Here is a 17,135-nt window from a genome sequence, read left to right as displayed (position 1 = left end):
ATTTGGAAAAGTCTGCTTTATTGCCGTTGCAGCGTACAGTCTTTATAAGAGCAGACTTAGACACGGTCAGCATGTCACTGAAGCTCCCTCCCGAAAGGGTTATTGTCCTCCAACAACAGTTTGTGGATCTCCTGTCAAAGTGAAAAGTACCAGCATCACAGATTCTCAAACTGCTCGGCACGATGGCAGCAGCTATTATTGCAATACCCCTTGGGAGATCCCACATGCACATTCTTCAATGGCTGCTTTTCATGCAATGGACCTTTCAGGAATTACCCTTAAGTCATCTAGTCTTGATTACCGACTCTTGCAAGAAATACCTTCACTGGTAGCTAACTTCGGAAACAGTGACTATGTTCTACCCTCTCCAGTCATGACAGTGACTACAGATGCCTCCCTGATCGGGTGGGGGGGTATTATCAGAGATGGACAGCCCAAGGTACTTGGCAAGTTCACGAGGCTCATTTGCACATAAACATCATGGAGATAAGAGCGATTCTTCTAGCATTGCAGGCCTTTCAGGACTCTCTTCCCCTAGGCACGATTGCAGTCCAGCCGGACAACATGTTGGTCATCTGGTACATCAACAAACAAGGGGGAACCAAACCCTGCCCCCTGTGTTGAGAGGCTCTGAGATTATGGAATTGGGCAGAGTCCACCCAGCATTTTCTGATTGCAATGCATATCCTGGGGAAATCTAACATAGTAGCAGACAGACTCAACAGAGCCATTCTGTTACCTCATGAGTGGTATCTCGAGAACAAAGTAGTGAAAATGATTTTCCGCAGCTGGGGCCAGCCTTGCTGCAACCTTTTTGCCACCTCCACAAACACCAGGTGCGGCAACTGCTTTGCCCTGATCCCTCAACAGGGTCAGCCACCAAGGGACGCTTTGGTCCACGATTGGCCTCTGGGACTCCTTTATGCTTTTCCCCCCTTTCCACTAATCCCCAGAGTATTGCAGAAAGCCAGTTTCCTGGGCAGGACACTCATCTTAATTGCCCTTTCTGAAGCTTCATCTACTAGAGGAGCTGTGGATCCTAGACCCATTGCCGGATCTGTTCACCCATTCATCAGGAGCTCTTCATCCCTCTCTTCAGTCCATCAAACTGACAGCTTGGCTGCTCCAATTCCCAGAATAGCCAGGTTCCACAATCTTTCAGAAGAAGCGTGACATATCTATTTGTCATTACACAAATCATCTACCAGAAAACTTTACCTCAGTAAGTGGAAAAGGTTTTCCGTTTGGGCACAACAGAATAATATTGACCCTTTCCAGGTGTCTATAGCAGATATACTGGAATTCCTAACTAAACTATTCAATGAAGGAGCTGCAGCAGCAACCATTTGAGTCCAACTCGCTGCTATTTCTAATTTTCATTTAGGGGCAGCCATAAATGGTGTCATGTCTCATAAGCTGGCTGAGGCTTTTTTGAAAGGTGCTATGCACTTGAAACCACCGATCAGATCGCCCACTACTCCCTGGAACCTAAATCTAATCTTGTCCAGAATTATTTTTCCACCCTTTGAACCTGCTTCTTCTTGTGAGATCATGTTTCTTTCTTGGAAGACTTGATTCTTGGTGGCTATTACATCGGCAAGTAGAATTTCAGAATTGCAAGCCCTTTAAATCAAACTGCCCTACCTAGTATTTCATAAAGATAGGGTTTTCCTCAGGATGAATCCATTGTTTCTACCCAAGGTATGTTCTGAATTTACACTGAATCAGATGATTGAGTTACCAGTCTTTTTCCCTAATCATTCAAACCAGCTGGAATATATGCTTCACAAACTTGATGCGCATAGACAACTTTGATTTTATTTGGACAGAACAAAAGATCTCAGAAGGGCTGATCAGCTGTTTGTCTCCTCAGATTCAAGAAAAGGTACACCTGTGTCCAAAACTACCTTAACAAAATGGCTCTCTGATTGTATGTCATTTATCTACAGTAAAGTGGGTATTGCATTACAGAACAAGGTCAAGGCTCATTCTACAAGGGCGGTCTGTACTTCTGCAGCCTTCTTGACCAGGTTGCCTATAGATTCTATTTCTGCAGCTGCCACCTGGTCAAATCCACATACCTTTATATCTCATTAAAAAGTGGCCAAGGCCTGTAGGGACAGAGCTTCATTTGGATCTGCTGTCCTGAAACAAGCACTCCAGTGAGCCACCCAGGATTGTGGTGCTGGGGACGCTACCCATCAGTAAGAATGAAGGTGAGATTGAATAACTTCACATTAAGAATAACGTTCCATGTGAGTTGTTACTCTCGCCTTCATTATTATGGCTCTCCCTCCTACCCCCTTCCTATGTCTGGAAGCACGAGAGATACCACTTATGACCCCCCTCCTACCCCCTTCCTATGTCTGGAAGAACGGGAGGTACCACTTATGACCCCCCCTCCTACCCCCTTCCTATGTCTGGAAGTACGAGAGGTATCGCTTGGTTGGTTTTGGTTTTCTTGAAGACGTTTCCTTTTACCCTGGATGTATGATTTCCTCGAAATCTAGGATAGGTTTTCTACTCTGGTTGGCAGCAAACAAGATCTAGGAAATGTAGTGGTGCATTGTGGGATAGGGCTTGGCCTTGAGCTGTTAGAGTCCTCGAGCTTTGCTATCTGGCCAAATCGGAGCTGATGTTCGGCTCCAAACCCATCAGTAATAATGAAAGTGAGAGTAACAACTCACATGGAACGTTATGGTAAGTACATAACTTCTTATTTTGCCATTTCCCTTCTTCAGAGCCTGGGGTTCATGATAAACTTCAAAAAGTCTTCTCTCACTCCTCCTCAGGATCATGTCTTTATGGGTTGCAGGATTCAGACTGTGCCACTGTTGGCATCCCTGCCTCCTTTGAAGGCTTTAACTGTCATTTCTTACTTTCAAACTCTTCTTCCCGTGACCTCCATTACAACCAGGGAGTTTCTGAGAGCCTCCACCATTCCAGTGCTCCCTTTGGCCAAACTCCACATGAGGAAGTTCCAGTGGTTTCTGAAGTTGGCATGGTTTCAACATGCACATCCTCTTCTCCCTTGTCTCAAGAAGGAACTTCTCTGGTAGATTCAGCAGTTGTCTCTGAATCCAGGGCTCCCTTGTCTCCCCCCTCTTCCCTTTCAGAATCTGTTCATAGATGCTTCAGATGTGGGATGGGAAGCAACTTTTGGCTCCCTTGAAGGTACAGGGAGTGTGGTTGCCTTATCAGCAGAAGTAGCACATCAACAGCAAAGAGATGAGAGCTCTTATGCTGGCTTTTCAGGCCTTTCATCCTCTTTTCTCTCTGGGGCCTCTCAAGGTATTCACAGACAATACCACAGTTATGTGGTATATCGACAAATAGGGGAATAAGATCTTACCCTCTTTGCTGGCTGGCACTTCTGGTATGGGATCTGGCTAAGTATCAAGTGAATCTTCAGGTAGTTTATATTCCTTCAGATCAGAACATTGTGTCAAACACTCTGAGCAGGTCCTTCACTTGATTGAATGGATGCTTTACAGGGATGTGTTTCTGGATGTTCACCAGTGGGGTTCTCCTCAAGTAGATCTCTTTTCCTCCTCTCTGAACAATCAACTTCCTGTTTTGTGCCAGAGTCCCAGGTCCTCTGGCATAGAAGGTGAATGCCCTCTCATTTTCGTGGAAGGGGATGTTTCTTTATGCATTCCATCTCCTTCCTCTTATTCCAAAAGTCTTGTTCAAGATTCAACAGGATGCTCCAAAAATGTTGCTGGTGACTTCTTTTTGGCTGCAACAGCATTGGTTCCATCTACTTCTGCATCTAGCCAAGGGCAGTCATCACAAGTTACCCCACAGGGTGGAACTACTCACATAAGACAAGGGATCTCTCATCCATCCCCACCTGCCCAGGCTTCAACTGACACTGTGGGTGATAGGGTTTTGATTCCTCATAGACACCTTTTTCTGAGGATGTGCTGAAAATCCTGCAGGATGCCAGGAAACCTACTATTAGGAAATCCCACTTATCCAAATGGAAGAAGTTTTCTGTTTGCTGTCTCTCTCGTGACCTGGAACCACTTACTGTGGATGTTCCTTCCTCTCTTATTTGTGTGAGTTGCTCAGTGCTGGTTTGGTCTGTTCTTCTAAGATCCACTTATCAACCATCTCTGCTTGTCTGCCTTTAACTCTTCCTTTAGCTTCTGGATTTGAGGCTAAGCAATTTCTTAAAGGTGTCCTTAATATTATACCTCCCAGGAAGCCTGCTCTCCTCCCTGGGATCTTAATTTTGTTCTGGAGAAATTGACTCAGGCTCCTTTTGAGCCTGCTGTTTCAGCTTCCTTGCAACATTCCATGAGGACAGGGTGTCCTTGTGTACTAATCCTTTGTTTATGCCTAAGGTGGTTAATCAGTTGTCACTTAATCTTTTAATTGACCTACTTTTTTCCCCTCTCCACAATCTGACAGTGAGAGGGTCCTGCATACTTTGGACATGCATAGACAGCTCAGATTTTATTTGGAAAAGACTAAAGCTATCAGAAAATCTGATCAGTTGTTTCCTTTCATCCTAGGTCTTTAGGATTGGCTGTTTCCAAGCAAACTATTTCTGCTTGGATTTCAAAGGCTATTTTTTGTTACACTTTTCTTCTGTAAAGGCTCATTCTACTAGAGTTGTGGCTTCTTCTGGTGCTTTTTTCAAAGTTTTATACACTAATCCTATTCTTGAAGCAGCTACCTGGGCTTCTGTGCATACTTTTACCAAACACTACAAGTTAGATGGTATCTCCAGAGGTAGAGCTGGTTTTTCTGCTGCCATTCGTCATGGCTTCTTTGAGGGCTCTACTGCTGCTTCTTCATCCCAGGTTTCTTCTTGAGCTTTGGCCCTTCCCATAAGTAATGAATACTGCTGTGGTGAATGTAAGGACATAGTATAGTTGTGCAAAATCTTATCATAACGGTAGATATCCTTGCCTTCAACGCTGCAGCGTTCACTCCCTCCCACCCTCCTCCTAGTCTTTTTCCTTCCTGGATGTGCAGGTTCTCTTTGGTTTTCCTTGGACTGGTGTTCCTACTGGGGAAATAAATTCTGAGGATGGTACACCAGAATGTCACCTTTATGCCTTATGCTACACGAGGAACATTTGACTGATGTTCAGCATACCTTAAAGCAATGGCAGGCTTTGGTAGACTGGCCAGACTTTGGGCTTTCACAGCAGGGAATCCCATACGTAATGAATACTGCAGCAGTCAAGGCAAGGACATCTACCACTATGGTAAGATTTTACGCAACTGTACTTTACCTACAAGTGAAATCTGCCTCAAAGAGCTAAAGAAAACCTGTACCAGCAAGGGATATATAGGAGAGGCACACTTATCTATGTCAATGCATATTATTGCAAGGCCCACACTGCTATCTGTAAGGAATTAAGACACTTCTTTAGAATTTTGGGCTAGCGGCAAAGGTAACATAGCATATAACCCAATTCTTAAGATTTAGTGTTCATTGACTACTCTAACGATATGCTGTTATGGTAAGAATACGTACTTACAACAGTACCTTTGACAGTCATGTTAAGCTACAGCACTGTATTTATTTATCAGGAATACAGTCCCTTGCACAGGTATGGCGGTAGCATTGTTACCTCACAGCAAGAGGTTCTCCCGTTCGATTCTTGGCATGGCTTGGGAGTGGCTTCTGTGTGGAGTCTGCATGTCCTCCCCGTGGTTGGGTTGCGTTAGAAAGACATGCGTGCGTAAATGGGCATGCCTTCATTGAAGGTTGGGTGTCGAGCTGGCACCTCGGCATTTTGTAAAAAATCTACTGCCAATCATTAGCGGACCGGAGTTCCGCTGTGGCGACCCCTTACCGGGGAAAGACAAACAACAACAACAACAGTCCCTTGCACAGGGAAAACAATCCTTTGAGCAAACGGTTCGTAGTTATTTACTTATTCACATTTGTTTACTGGGAAAGTCCAACTGGATAATTTTATCCATTTTATGTACAGGCCCGGGGGGAAAAGGTCTTCAAATCAAAGAACAGAAAATATATGTACATAGGTAAAAATTGACATCATATTAAAAAGTACTGTAAATACATTGAATAATACAAATGTTTATACACACATGACACGTAGAATAGTAAACATATACTATTATTAAAACAAGATAAATACAATATCATGACAAAAAGGTTGTCTGAATGTTTTATAAAATATGCTACCAATGCAGAGAGAAGGCATCATGCTTTGGATGGAATGCAAATTATTAGATGTTATGCTGGAAGAACTGTCATCAGGTATCATTCTCAGCATTTTTTTTATGTTTGTGGCTTCAGTCTTTTGTCAGAGCTGTAGCCCAACATATTAAAATGATAGCAGTTTATATTTTACATAAGAAACTAGTTCTAAGAGGCTATCTTTTGGCAATAAAACTCATTTTGCTCAGGACACAAATTCTTCTATGGCTACAAGTAGGTAGGCCATTCTAACAGAAATATGCAAATGTTCTTGAAAATGTTAGTACCATAGTGACATTTTATTCATTGGTATTTAGTTTAAAAATAGCACTAAGTTGGTTACAGTGGTTCTTAGAAATAATTTTTCTTATCTACTATCTACTTCATTTGCTTACTTCTGTTTCTAACCTACTTTATTCAAACTGCTTTAAGGCAAATATCCATTATAACTGAAGTGCATATCCTCTGATTTATAGACTAACTTCTCACAGTAAAATGAAATCCTTGATCTTTCAATCCAGAATAGAAAGAAAAGTGAATAGGCTAGTTATTTGTCTGGTAGGAATGATTTCAAATTCTAGAAATTTACATTTCCCAGAGATATTTAATATTTCTTTTACTTCATCCACAATAAATGTAAAAGTAAAAAATGATGATTATTATGAAACTAGTTTACATGAAATACATATTCCATCATTACAATACATCCCTAATGTCTGACATTAATCCTGATACAATACATCACGGTGGTCATATTGAGGACCATGACCGGATTTCTAATGCTACTCTGAGAAGCACAGCTAGAGATATAACAAAGAGTCTGATTATCCATCTACTAACATTAGACTGTTGTCATTTTAGAAGATGACAGAGGCATCATTCATTTTTAAAACTTGTGGTTATATGTTCTTATTTAGCCTTTCAAATATTTGATCTGATGTTGTTAATCTTCTTTCCATTCATCACTGATGGGCTGGGTTCTGAGCCCTCGGAACTGAGTTGGCCTTTTTACCAACCTTGCGCCAGCCAAAAAACTCTCGAGCTAAGTCCTTACCCAGAATGCCCTTCTCCCTGTTACCTAAGATCTTGTTTTCCGCGTAGCCGAGCTCTCAGCTAAGTGGAAATTTATTTGATATTTGTGTGAAAATTTCTCTAAATACTTATATTTTATTGAGCGATTAGTATTTGCAGAGTGTTTTCTTCTGTCTGATCTTATTTTTTCCTCTCTGCTCTACCTGCATTACCATTGGTAAACTTTTAAGTACCATTGTTGGTACGGCCTTTCTCCCTTACCCTTGTGGTATTCCTTCAATACCATTGCTGGTATTGTCTTTCCTGTTTCTTCTATTGGCTTTAGTTTCAGTAAAGTGTTCTCTTTCTTCTCTACACATCTTTATTGATAATTGTGACTACCTTGAACGTTGTTTGACTACCTGGATTATACTGTTGGCCTGTAGTGTCTCTTTCTAAACATGTTGGATAAGAAGGGTACTTCAGGTTTTAAGCACTGTGCTTCTTGTAATGGCAAGTTACCTAATAGTGATTCTTGCAATGACTGTGTGTACTGTTTGGGAGTGCGCCACCTTTTGGTGCAGCCTCCGTGTGACATTTGTCAGAGTTTCTCTCAACATACTCTTAATAAGCGCAAGAATTAATTGATTCTGAAGGGGTTACTCAAGTCTCCCTTTTCAGAGGCCATTTCTACAATGGAGGTCTCAACCCCTCCTTCTAAAGACAAAAAGAGGTTCCACTCAGTTCCCTCCTCACCATTGGGTAATCAGGGTAAGCCTGTAAAATCTAAGGTCCCAGAGTTGTCCTCTGAGCATAAATCTGCCTCTATGGCTCCATCTTCCTCAGCTCCGAGCACCTTGAAATCTTTGATACCGGCGCCAGTTTCGGCACAGTCCTGCCTTCAGCAATGATCATAGACCTTACTTTACCTGTTATGACTTCAGCATCTGCAGCCACCTCGGCTCAGGGCCCACCTTCGACCATTTTGGAACCGATTGTTTTGGCTCTGAGTGCCACTTCGGCACTGAGCGCCATACCAACTTCTCTGGAATTGACTCCACTACTACCGGTCTCAAAACTTGAGACCTCGCTGCCGGTAGACCTTGCTTCACAGACCTGATACTCCCCTTCCATAGACCCCTTTCTGGGCCATGTCTATAGCCCTTCCATTGAACGTCCTGACTCTCCATCTGGAGTATCCACTAGATCCACCAGTTTGAACACAATGTGGTGCATCTTGTGGACCAGCTGTTGTTAGGCAAGGGGATACCCACACTTCCTAAGACCCATCCACTTGCAGGATTTGTATTCACTTATCCACATACTCCATCTTACACTCCTCCTTTGACCATTCCGGTTCCGAAGCCCTCTGCTCCGACATCCTTCTTGGAACCCATCACTTTGGCACCTACAGTGCATCTCACTCTGGCTCCGAGTCTTACCCCTTTGTTCTTCGGTTCCTGCGGAACCGGTCCTTCCTCAATCTGGGATTGGTGGACAGGCGATTCAACCCTTGGCACTGAGCCATCTTTCTCCTCGGTTCTATCCTCAGCACAGATAACCATGTCTGCACTGATCCTGCTTGAGGCTCCACCCTTGGGAGCAGGCTCATTCGAGCAGGGTGTGACCCCAGTCCTGAGGTTGTCTTTCTCGGTTCCGGGCTCCAATCCCTTTTTGGGCAGGTAGGCCTTCTGCGCAATGGTGAGGGCTCTTGCTTCTGGCAGCACTCCTCTGATGTCAGAACCCCAGTTTTTGCCCCCTGAGCTACAGCTGTCACAGACCACCTTCCCGGGACACCGGGCAGAAAAGCCGCAGGACACCCCTATTCAGGGTACCTGCTCTTCTGAGTCCTCCTCAGAGACCCCCACTGAGGAGCTCCCACAGAAGAGGATGTGCAAGAGGAAGCATGTGGACTCACCTGAGGAGTCCTTACTGAAGAGATGGATTACAATGATGGTGAAGGGTCCCCTCAGTCGCCTCCTGATGATGTCTCCTTTGGAGACATCCTGGAAATACTTAAGCAGAGAGGTGACTGGAGGCTCTCCAACCCTTTGTCTGAGGAGTCCGTGTTCCTGCAGGCTTTCCGTGCCTGGACTAGTACCTCTTGGGTGACCCTGCCTGCCGACAAACTCATCCAACTCATCGTGCAGCGCGCTTGGAAGAACCCTGATTCCACTGAGACAATCCCTCGGAGACCAGACAAAATTCTTTCCCCTCCCGAGGAGAACCCCCATTGGTCCAAAGGGTTACCAGTCAATGCTATGGTGGTGGTGGCACCCATGAAGAAGGACTTGGCTGAGGAAAGTTCTGCTGTCCATTTGCCCAACAGGGAGTCCACAGTGCACAGACTTGGGAAATGTGTTTTTGCATCAGAGACCGTTGCCATATGGTCCCTGAAATATTTGGCACATTTTACGAGGCTCCAGATGGAAATGATCTCTGAACTCTCTAGGACTCTCGCAGGACAGTTGTCTGATGAGGTCAGGGACAAAGTGGCCTCACAGCTCTCAACCCTGGAATCAATATCCAACTCGTCTATGAGGTTGCTTTCACATGTGACCAAAGGGGCGGCTAGAGCAGTGGGTTCAGGCATTGTCATGAGGCGTCATGCCTGGATGCACATTTGTGACCTCGCGGACCCCTTTAAGTCTTCCTTTCTGAATGCTCCCATTGAAGCTTTGTCCTTTTTTGGTTCCAAAGTAAAGGACACCCTAGCTAGGTGCGAGCAAGACTTTGTCTGGCATAGGCCTACTTTTTTACAATCCTCAATGTACCTTCTCCAGGAATCAGAGGAGTGGAAAAATGTGGCACAAAAATCTCAGGGTCCTTTCCGTACCCAACGTGGTGATGATACCCCCAGGGGCAGAGGGGGTAACAATTCTGGAAGACACCCCTACAGAGGCAGAGGGGATCTTCTCAACCAAGGCTCCAGAGACTCCTTCTCTGGACAGCCTTTTCAGTTCTCCTGAGGAGCAACCCGATTGCTTACCTCTGGAAGTAGTCGGGGGTCATTTCTCTCTGCACCAAGCTGCCTGACAATCCATTACTACCAATCGTTGGGTGCAGTGTATCATCACCAGAGATTGCACCATTCCCCTTTCTCATCAGCCAAACCTTCCAAGAAAACTTCCTGACATTCCACCCAGTCAAAGGGGAGAAGCAGCTTCAGAGATAATAAAGCTGTCTCAAAAAAGAGTCATCCAACCAGTCCCACCAGACCAATATGGATCTGGATTCTACTCAAGATTCTTTTTGGTGCCAAAAAAGACAGGGGACTGGAGACCCATTTTGGATTTCAGCAGCTTAAACAAGTCTGTCACCCAAACCAAATTCCAGATGGTCACGGTTCAGTCCCTTCTCCCTTTTTTAAAGGAAGGTGATTGGATGTGCTCAATAGATCTCCGAGATGTTTATTACCACATCAAAATGGACAAACGCTCCAGGAGTCTGCTTCGCTTATGGCTAGGGGCCAATCATTATCAATTTCATGCCCTGCTATTTTGTCTCTCTACAGTCCCCAGAGTGTTCCCGCAGTGTATGGCAGTGGTCACAGCTCACTTGAGACTACAAGGATTGTGGGTGTTTCCATATATGGATGACTGGCTCCTCACTGCCCCCAGCAAGCCCCTTCTGGTAACAGCACTGCATTATACTCTCTCTCTGACAAAATTGTTGGGAATAACGATACATTGGGAGAAGTCAAACCTTACTCCTACACAATGAATAGAGTTCATTGGAGCAGTGTTCAAAACTTGGTCCTGTCTAGTATCACTCCCAATCCACAGACTTCACCATTTGAGGCTTCAGCTCCGAGTGATACTCTCCCAAACAAAAATCTCAGCAAGAGAAGTTCTCCAGGCCCTAGGTTCTATGGCAGCTTCAATCCCGATAGTGTCTCTAGCAAAGCTACATATGCAGATCCTGCAATGGCTCCTTCTTTGTCAGTGGTTCCCAAACTATTACCCCCTCCATTACCAGATTCGAATAACCAAGTCATGCAAACAGAACCTCCTTTAGTGGATGAGGCCAGACGTAGAACTTTGGAGTCACCCATTTCAATCCCTTTAGTCCAGAGCCATCGTGACCACGGATGCTTCTCTGATCAGGTGTGGGGGGTCCATTTCTAGAGGCCCACCTGCATATCAATGTTCTGGAACTCAGAGCTGTGCTGTTAGCGTTGCAGGCCTTTCATTTGGCTCTCCCTTCTGGGACAATTGCGATTCAGTCAGACAATATGTCAGTGGTCTGGTATATCAACAAACAACGAGGAACCAAGTCCTACCCCTTATGTCGAGAAGCCATGAGAATTTGGCAGTGGACGATAGCTTCCAACCACTTTCTGATAACAATGCATATCCTGGGGAGCTCTAATGTGATTGCAGACAAATTGAGCAGATGCATCTTCATGCCTCACGAGTGGTCCCTCAACCCTGAGGTGGCGACAGAAATCTTCAGCCACTGGGGCCAGCCTTTCTGTGACATCTTCACCTCCCCATTGAACAACAAGTGCAGCAGCTATTTTGCTCTACTTCCCCCGGAGGGGAGGCACCGAGGGATGCTCTAATCCACAGTTGGCCCACGGGACTTCTTTATGCTTATTCTCCCATTCCCCTGATTCCTCAATTTCTAAAGAAAGCTCTTCGGTTGAGAAGCAAGGTGATCCTCATAGCTCAGTTCTGGCCACAACAAGTTTGGTTCCCCTTTCTTCAGCCTCACCTAATATACCTGCCATGGATTCTGGACCCTCTACCAGATCTGATTACTCACCCCCAAGGGCTGAGTCACCCAAATCTGTCCAGTCTCAAGCTGACGGCTTGGTTTCTCCACTTCCATTAGTTGCCAGGCAAGCTAATCTCTTCTCACCTGTTCCAGACATCATTCTGGCCTCTCATAAACCATCCACCAGAAGACTATATCAGGATAAATGGAAATGGTTCTCCATCTGGTCCAAGGATAACATGGTAGACCCGTATCTGGCTCCAGTAACTGCAGTACTTCAATACTTGGCTACGTTTTTTGATAATAGAGCCTCTGCCTCTACTGTACAAGTACACCTAGCAGCAATTTCTAATTTCCATAATGGTATAAATGGCATTCCTCTTATCTCTTTACGCCTTTGCAAGGCCTTCCTCAAGGGAACCTCTCATATCAGGCCTCCTGTCAGACAGCCTGTGGAACCATGGAACCTCACTTTACTCCTTCAGTCTTTGACTCAAAAACCTTTTGAAACTGCTGTGAAGTGTGACCTAAAGTTTTTGTCTTGGAAATCCCTGCTTTTAGTAGCCATCACATCTGCTAGGAGGGTCTCGGAGCTACAAGCTTTGTGTATCAAGAGGCCATATCTGGTCCTTCATAAAGACAGAGTATCACATTGGATGAATCCATCCTTCCTTCCCAAAGTTGTTTCTGAATTCTGCATAAACCAGACCATTGATTTACCTTTCCCAACTTTGCCAGTAGAGAAGACTACTGCCTTCACTCCTTAGACGTTTATAGACAATTGAGATTTTATCTAGACAGGACCAAATCTATTCATAAATCTGAATAGCGTTTCATCTCCTTTTCTAGGCCCAGAATAGGAGAGGCTGTTTCCAAGGTTACATTATCAAAATGGCTAAGGGACTGTATATGCTTCATCTATTCCCACAGTAATGAACCTATGCCAAAAGTTAAAGCTCAGTCCACTAGATCTATGGCAACATCTGTAGCTTTCCATTCTAGGACTTCCATGGATGACATCTGCACAGCAGCTACTTGGGCTTAGCCTCATACCTTTATCAATCATTACAAATTGGACGTGGTCACCAGAGGGAGAGCTGCCTTCGGCTCAATGATACTCAGGAATGTTCTTCGATAACGGCCCGTCCATGGACCTCAAGGTAGATTGGGATTCTGTCCCATCAGTGATGAATGGAAAGATGATTAACAATAGCAGATAAAGAAGTTATGTCTTGCCATAATGTTCCATCTGTGTTGTTCATCTTCTTTCATTCATCACTTCCCACCCTCCTTCCCCCTCCAAAGGCTCCTGGGAGATGCTTTGGGTCTAAGTGGTGTCCTAGGGTTTTTTGTGCAGAAGTGGCCTTGGCTTTACTTCTCTATCTCTAGAAAATTCGATCTGAGGTAACAAGGAGAAGGGCATTCTGGGTTGGGACTTAGCTCAAGAGTTTTTTGGCTGGCATGAGCTTGGTAAAGAGGGCAACACGTTCTGAGGGCTCGGAACCGAGCCCATCAGTGATGAATGAAAGAAGATAAACAACACAGATGGAATGTTATGGTAAGACATAACTTCTTTTTTGGGTATACAATAACTGTTTATGAATTTTGTATACATTGCGTGTGTGTGTGTGTGTGTGTGTGTGTGTGTGTGTGTGTGTGTGTGTGTGTGTGTGTGAGAATATATTTGTATGTGCGTACATATGTGTTTATGGATATATATATTTATTTATTTAAACAGTTTAACTGGGGTAGAGCACTGATCTGGCTGACCTCCAAACGCTTGACCCCACACAGTTAGGTTTTGTCAAAGGGAGATCATGCCTGTTAAATTTGATTAATTTCCTGGAAACAGTCACCAAAGCCATGGATGAGGAGAAGAGAGTGCACACTGCCTACCTTGACCTAGCCAAAGCCTTCAACACTATTCCCCACTTGGGCATAATAGATTAACACTCCCAGGTAGGCATCAGCCCATATGTTACCAGATAGGTAGCTAACTGGCTCATTGATAGAACCCACTCAGTCAAAATAGAGGAAGCCACCTCCAGTAGTAGACCCATAATGAGCGATGTACCCCAAGGATCGGTCTTGGGCCCTTTACTGTTTGGGATATACTTTTCTGAAGTGCAAGCCAAAACGAGTGGTCTGCGGCTGACCAAGTTTGCAGATGACAACAAGCTGGGTGCTGTCTTAAATTCCCCTAGTAATGTGAACATCCTCCAAGAGGGCCTTACCCAAACTAATGACTGGTGCCAGAAGCCTGGCTTCAAACTGAATGCCAATAAATGCATCATTATTCCCTTTGGGGAAAATGGCATCCCCACTAATTATCACATAAATAACAATGTACTAAGCATGCAATCAGTTGTGACAGAATTGGGCACACAGGTTGATAGCAACCTGATTTTGACCACCATGTTGCCTCCATTGTACAGAAGGCTTTATACATGATCCACCTCATAAATAAGGGTATTTCATCTAGGAACAAGTAGGTGATAACATCCCTGTACTCCTCCCTTATCAGACCCATTATTGAGTACAGTGCCCCCTTCGGCATGTACCTTGCCAAACACATGCAGCAACTGGAGAGACCACAGAGGTTCCTGACCAGGAAAATCCAGGGTGTCAAACACGTATCCTATACAGATAGGCTAAAAAGGTCTATCCCTCTACTAAGGCTCATACAGACTGCTCAGAGGTGACCTGTGTCTGGCATACAAGGCCATCTCAGACCCAGCCTTGATGGAGTTGCTGCATATCTGTAAGTCAAACTCTGCTCAAGCAACCTGCATGCAAGACCTTAACCTGGTCTGTGATATTAATAGAACTTGGTGGGATAGATTTGTGTTCCAAAGACTGCCCACATATATGGAATAGACTCCCTCTCCATGTCAAGCAGAGTACCTCTCTACCCCTCTTTAAGAGGAACCTGGATGACTGGATGGGAAACAGAAAATACACCCCTGGGATCCCAACTGTATCCCTGCTGGACAGGGGGAACAGGTGCTGACTTTGAGGGAACATGGACAAAATTCTTGGCTAGGCTTATAAGAGCTTCCAGGCCAATAGCCTGGTATCATCCTATGAACCTATAAACCTATGACTGGACCAAGGTCTGTCTGATCCCAGAATGTGAAAACACATTAAGTGGAAAACAAAATATATGCAATTAAATAGTGTATTAAAAATGAAGGAATAATTAATATGCAATAGAAATAAATGATTTAAGAAGGTAATCGTGTGCATCCATATGTATATATATGTGTATATATATATATATATATATATATATATATATATATATATATATGTGTATATATATATATATATATATATATATATATATATATATATATATATGTATATTTTTAGCTAAATTGGAACTAATTATTATTTTCTTTTATCTTTATGTTGTAGGAACAGGATTTACAGTACCTGGTTGAAAATATTTGGGCGTGTCAGTCAGCTCTGAGTGCCTGCAATGATCTGGTTGATCTAGTGCTGATCAGATGGGATAAATACTACGAATGGTCTCCTTGGAACTGTATTCTTCTCACAAAGGATGAGGCTGCTGCTCATCTTAAACTGGATAATGCTATTCAGGTAATTAAAGAATAAAAACATATCTGTCTACATTTTAATTGTAAATCTTCAGCGTGAGTATGAGTGGATTGCATAGCATCCAGATTTCTTGAAAGACGCAGCTCTGTGTACTGGAATGCAAAGATATTGTTACTAGTTACTTAAAAAAGTAAATGCATGTTTGCTGATATTTTACTTTTAAAGCAATGTGACTATGAGGCAGTCAGCATTTATTAATAACATGGGTGTTTTTGCCTTCTTTGGTCTTCAGTATTAGTACAGTTTTTCTCCAGCTGTACTTGTAGCTGGGTACTAACCTGTGCTGTTGCTTTTGGGCTGTGTTGCACTGATCGTAGTTTCTCATCAGTCATTTGATATTTGAAGTAGGCTTAAGTAATCTACATATCAGGTATGAGGATGTCCTCATAAATGTCACAACTAACATCATTAAGCATTAGGCAACTCAGCAAGTGAAGGTTTTTTCCAGGCTATTAGCACCACCTTCTTTATGCATAGTGCTTTGTGAAAGGTTCTCACTATGAGGTGAAAAAAGGTGGTCTACTCGAAACTGTATCCGGCTGTTCAGTACAAATGCTAATATCTTGCTACAGTTGCAATGTCCCCATGAAGTGCTTTGGTCCTACTACAATTACATTATTACAGTATTGGCATACATTTCTGAATTGGGAGGGGTGGGAGGTTGGCATAATGGTTAAGGTGTTTACCTTACAAACATAAGGTGCATGGTTCGATTCTCACATGGGGTAATTGGCTAGGCTGAAAATGGCCCACAAGGGCAGTTAGCCTAGTACTAATCTATGAACAAATGAACCTATAATTCCAGTACTACAATAAACCCCCATGGGCATACCTCTCAGCCTGCAAACATTGAAAATAGGTTCTAAGGCTCTTGAAAAGTATTTCCTGCCAAAAATCTGGGCAACTGATTAGTATTAAAGTTGAGTATTGAATAGGCCCATAGAAATTGCAAACAAATTAAGCCATGACTTAATTTATGCTTCACTGCATCCACCCTCATGGCCAGCTTTGAATAGGCTCATAGAAATTGCAAAGCAGTTAAGCCATGAGTTAGTTTCTGCTTCAGTGCATCCACATGGCCTGCTTTCTTCTCCTAAAAGGCCAAAGAAGGTCACGTCATCAATATGTTTGTGGTTGTTCATCCAGTCATCAGGATTGTTTTTGAAAGATACTAAGGTATCCCTCCATTTAATGGGTATGTGGAGTTTATTCCAGGAAAGAGATAAACAGTGGGTAATTAAGTTGTCTCACTTTTGTTTATATGTTATTGGAAGTTTCAAGTCTTTATATATACAGTTGGTATGTTGTTCTATCTCGCCTTCATTTTTACATGTGGGTTCAGAGCCGATCCTTGGCTCCGACTTGGCCGATTACAAAGCTTGAAGTCTCTAAGTTGGCTCGTGTCAAGGTAGGTATCCCATAATGCAGTGGTATCAATTCTCAGATCTCATTTGCAGCTTTACGAGTTCAGAAGTGCTCTTCTTGGGGGGCGTGGCCAAGGATGAACACAGGATAGCAGCAGATTTCTTCAGCTCCACCAATTTCATTACACTGACATGAATTAATTACTTAAAAAATTAATTTTTGAAGTAATTTT

The 17,135-nt window shown here is 43.6% G+C and overlaps 1 protein-coding gene across 1 annotated transcript in view; it reads left to right on the top strand.

The window, feature by feature from the left end:
• IQUB (IQ motif and ubiquitin domain containing) overlaps positions 1-17,135 on the top strand; it is a 729,710-nt gene that overhangs the window by 663,122 nt on the left and 49,453 nt on the right. Inside the window, exon 12 of the mRNA XM_044088765.1 lies at positions 15,335-15,520. Within this exon, the coding sequence (XP_043944700.1) occupies positions 15,335-15,520 (186 nt within the window). The remainder of the gene's footprint in view (positions 1-15,334; positions 15,521-17,135) is intronic.

The sequence above is a fragment of the Protopterus annectens genome, chromosome 11.part0 (assembly GCF_019279795.1).
Source record: "Protopterus annectens isolate FY-2018-M chromosome 11.part0, PAN1.0, whole genome shotgun sequence".
NCBI classification, from domain to species: Eukaryota; Metazoa; Chordata; order Ceratodontiformes; family Protopteridae; genus Protopterus; species Protopterus annectens.
The sequence above is the reverse complement of the archived record's forward strand: the minus strand, read 5'-3'. Positions and strand labels throughout refer to the sequence as shown.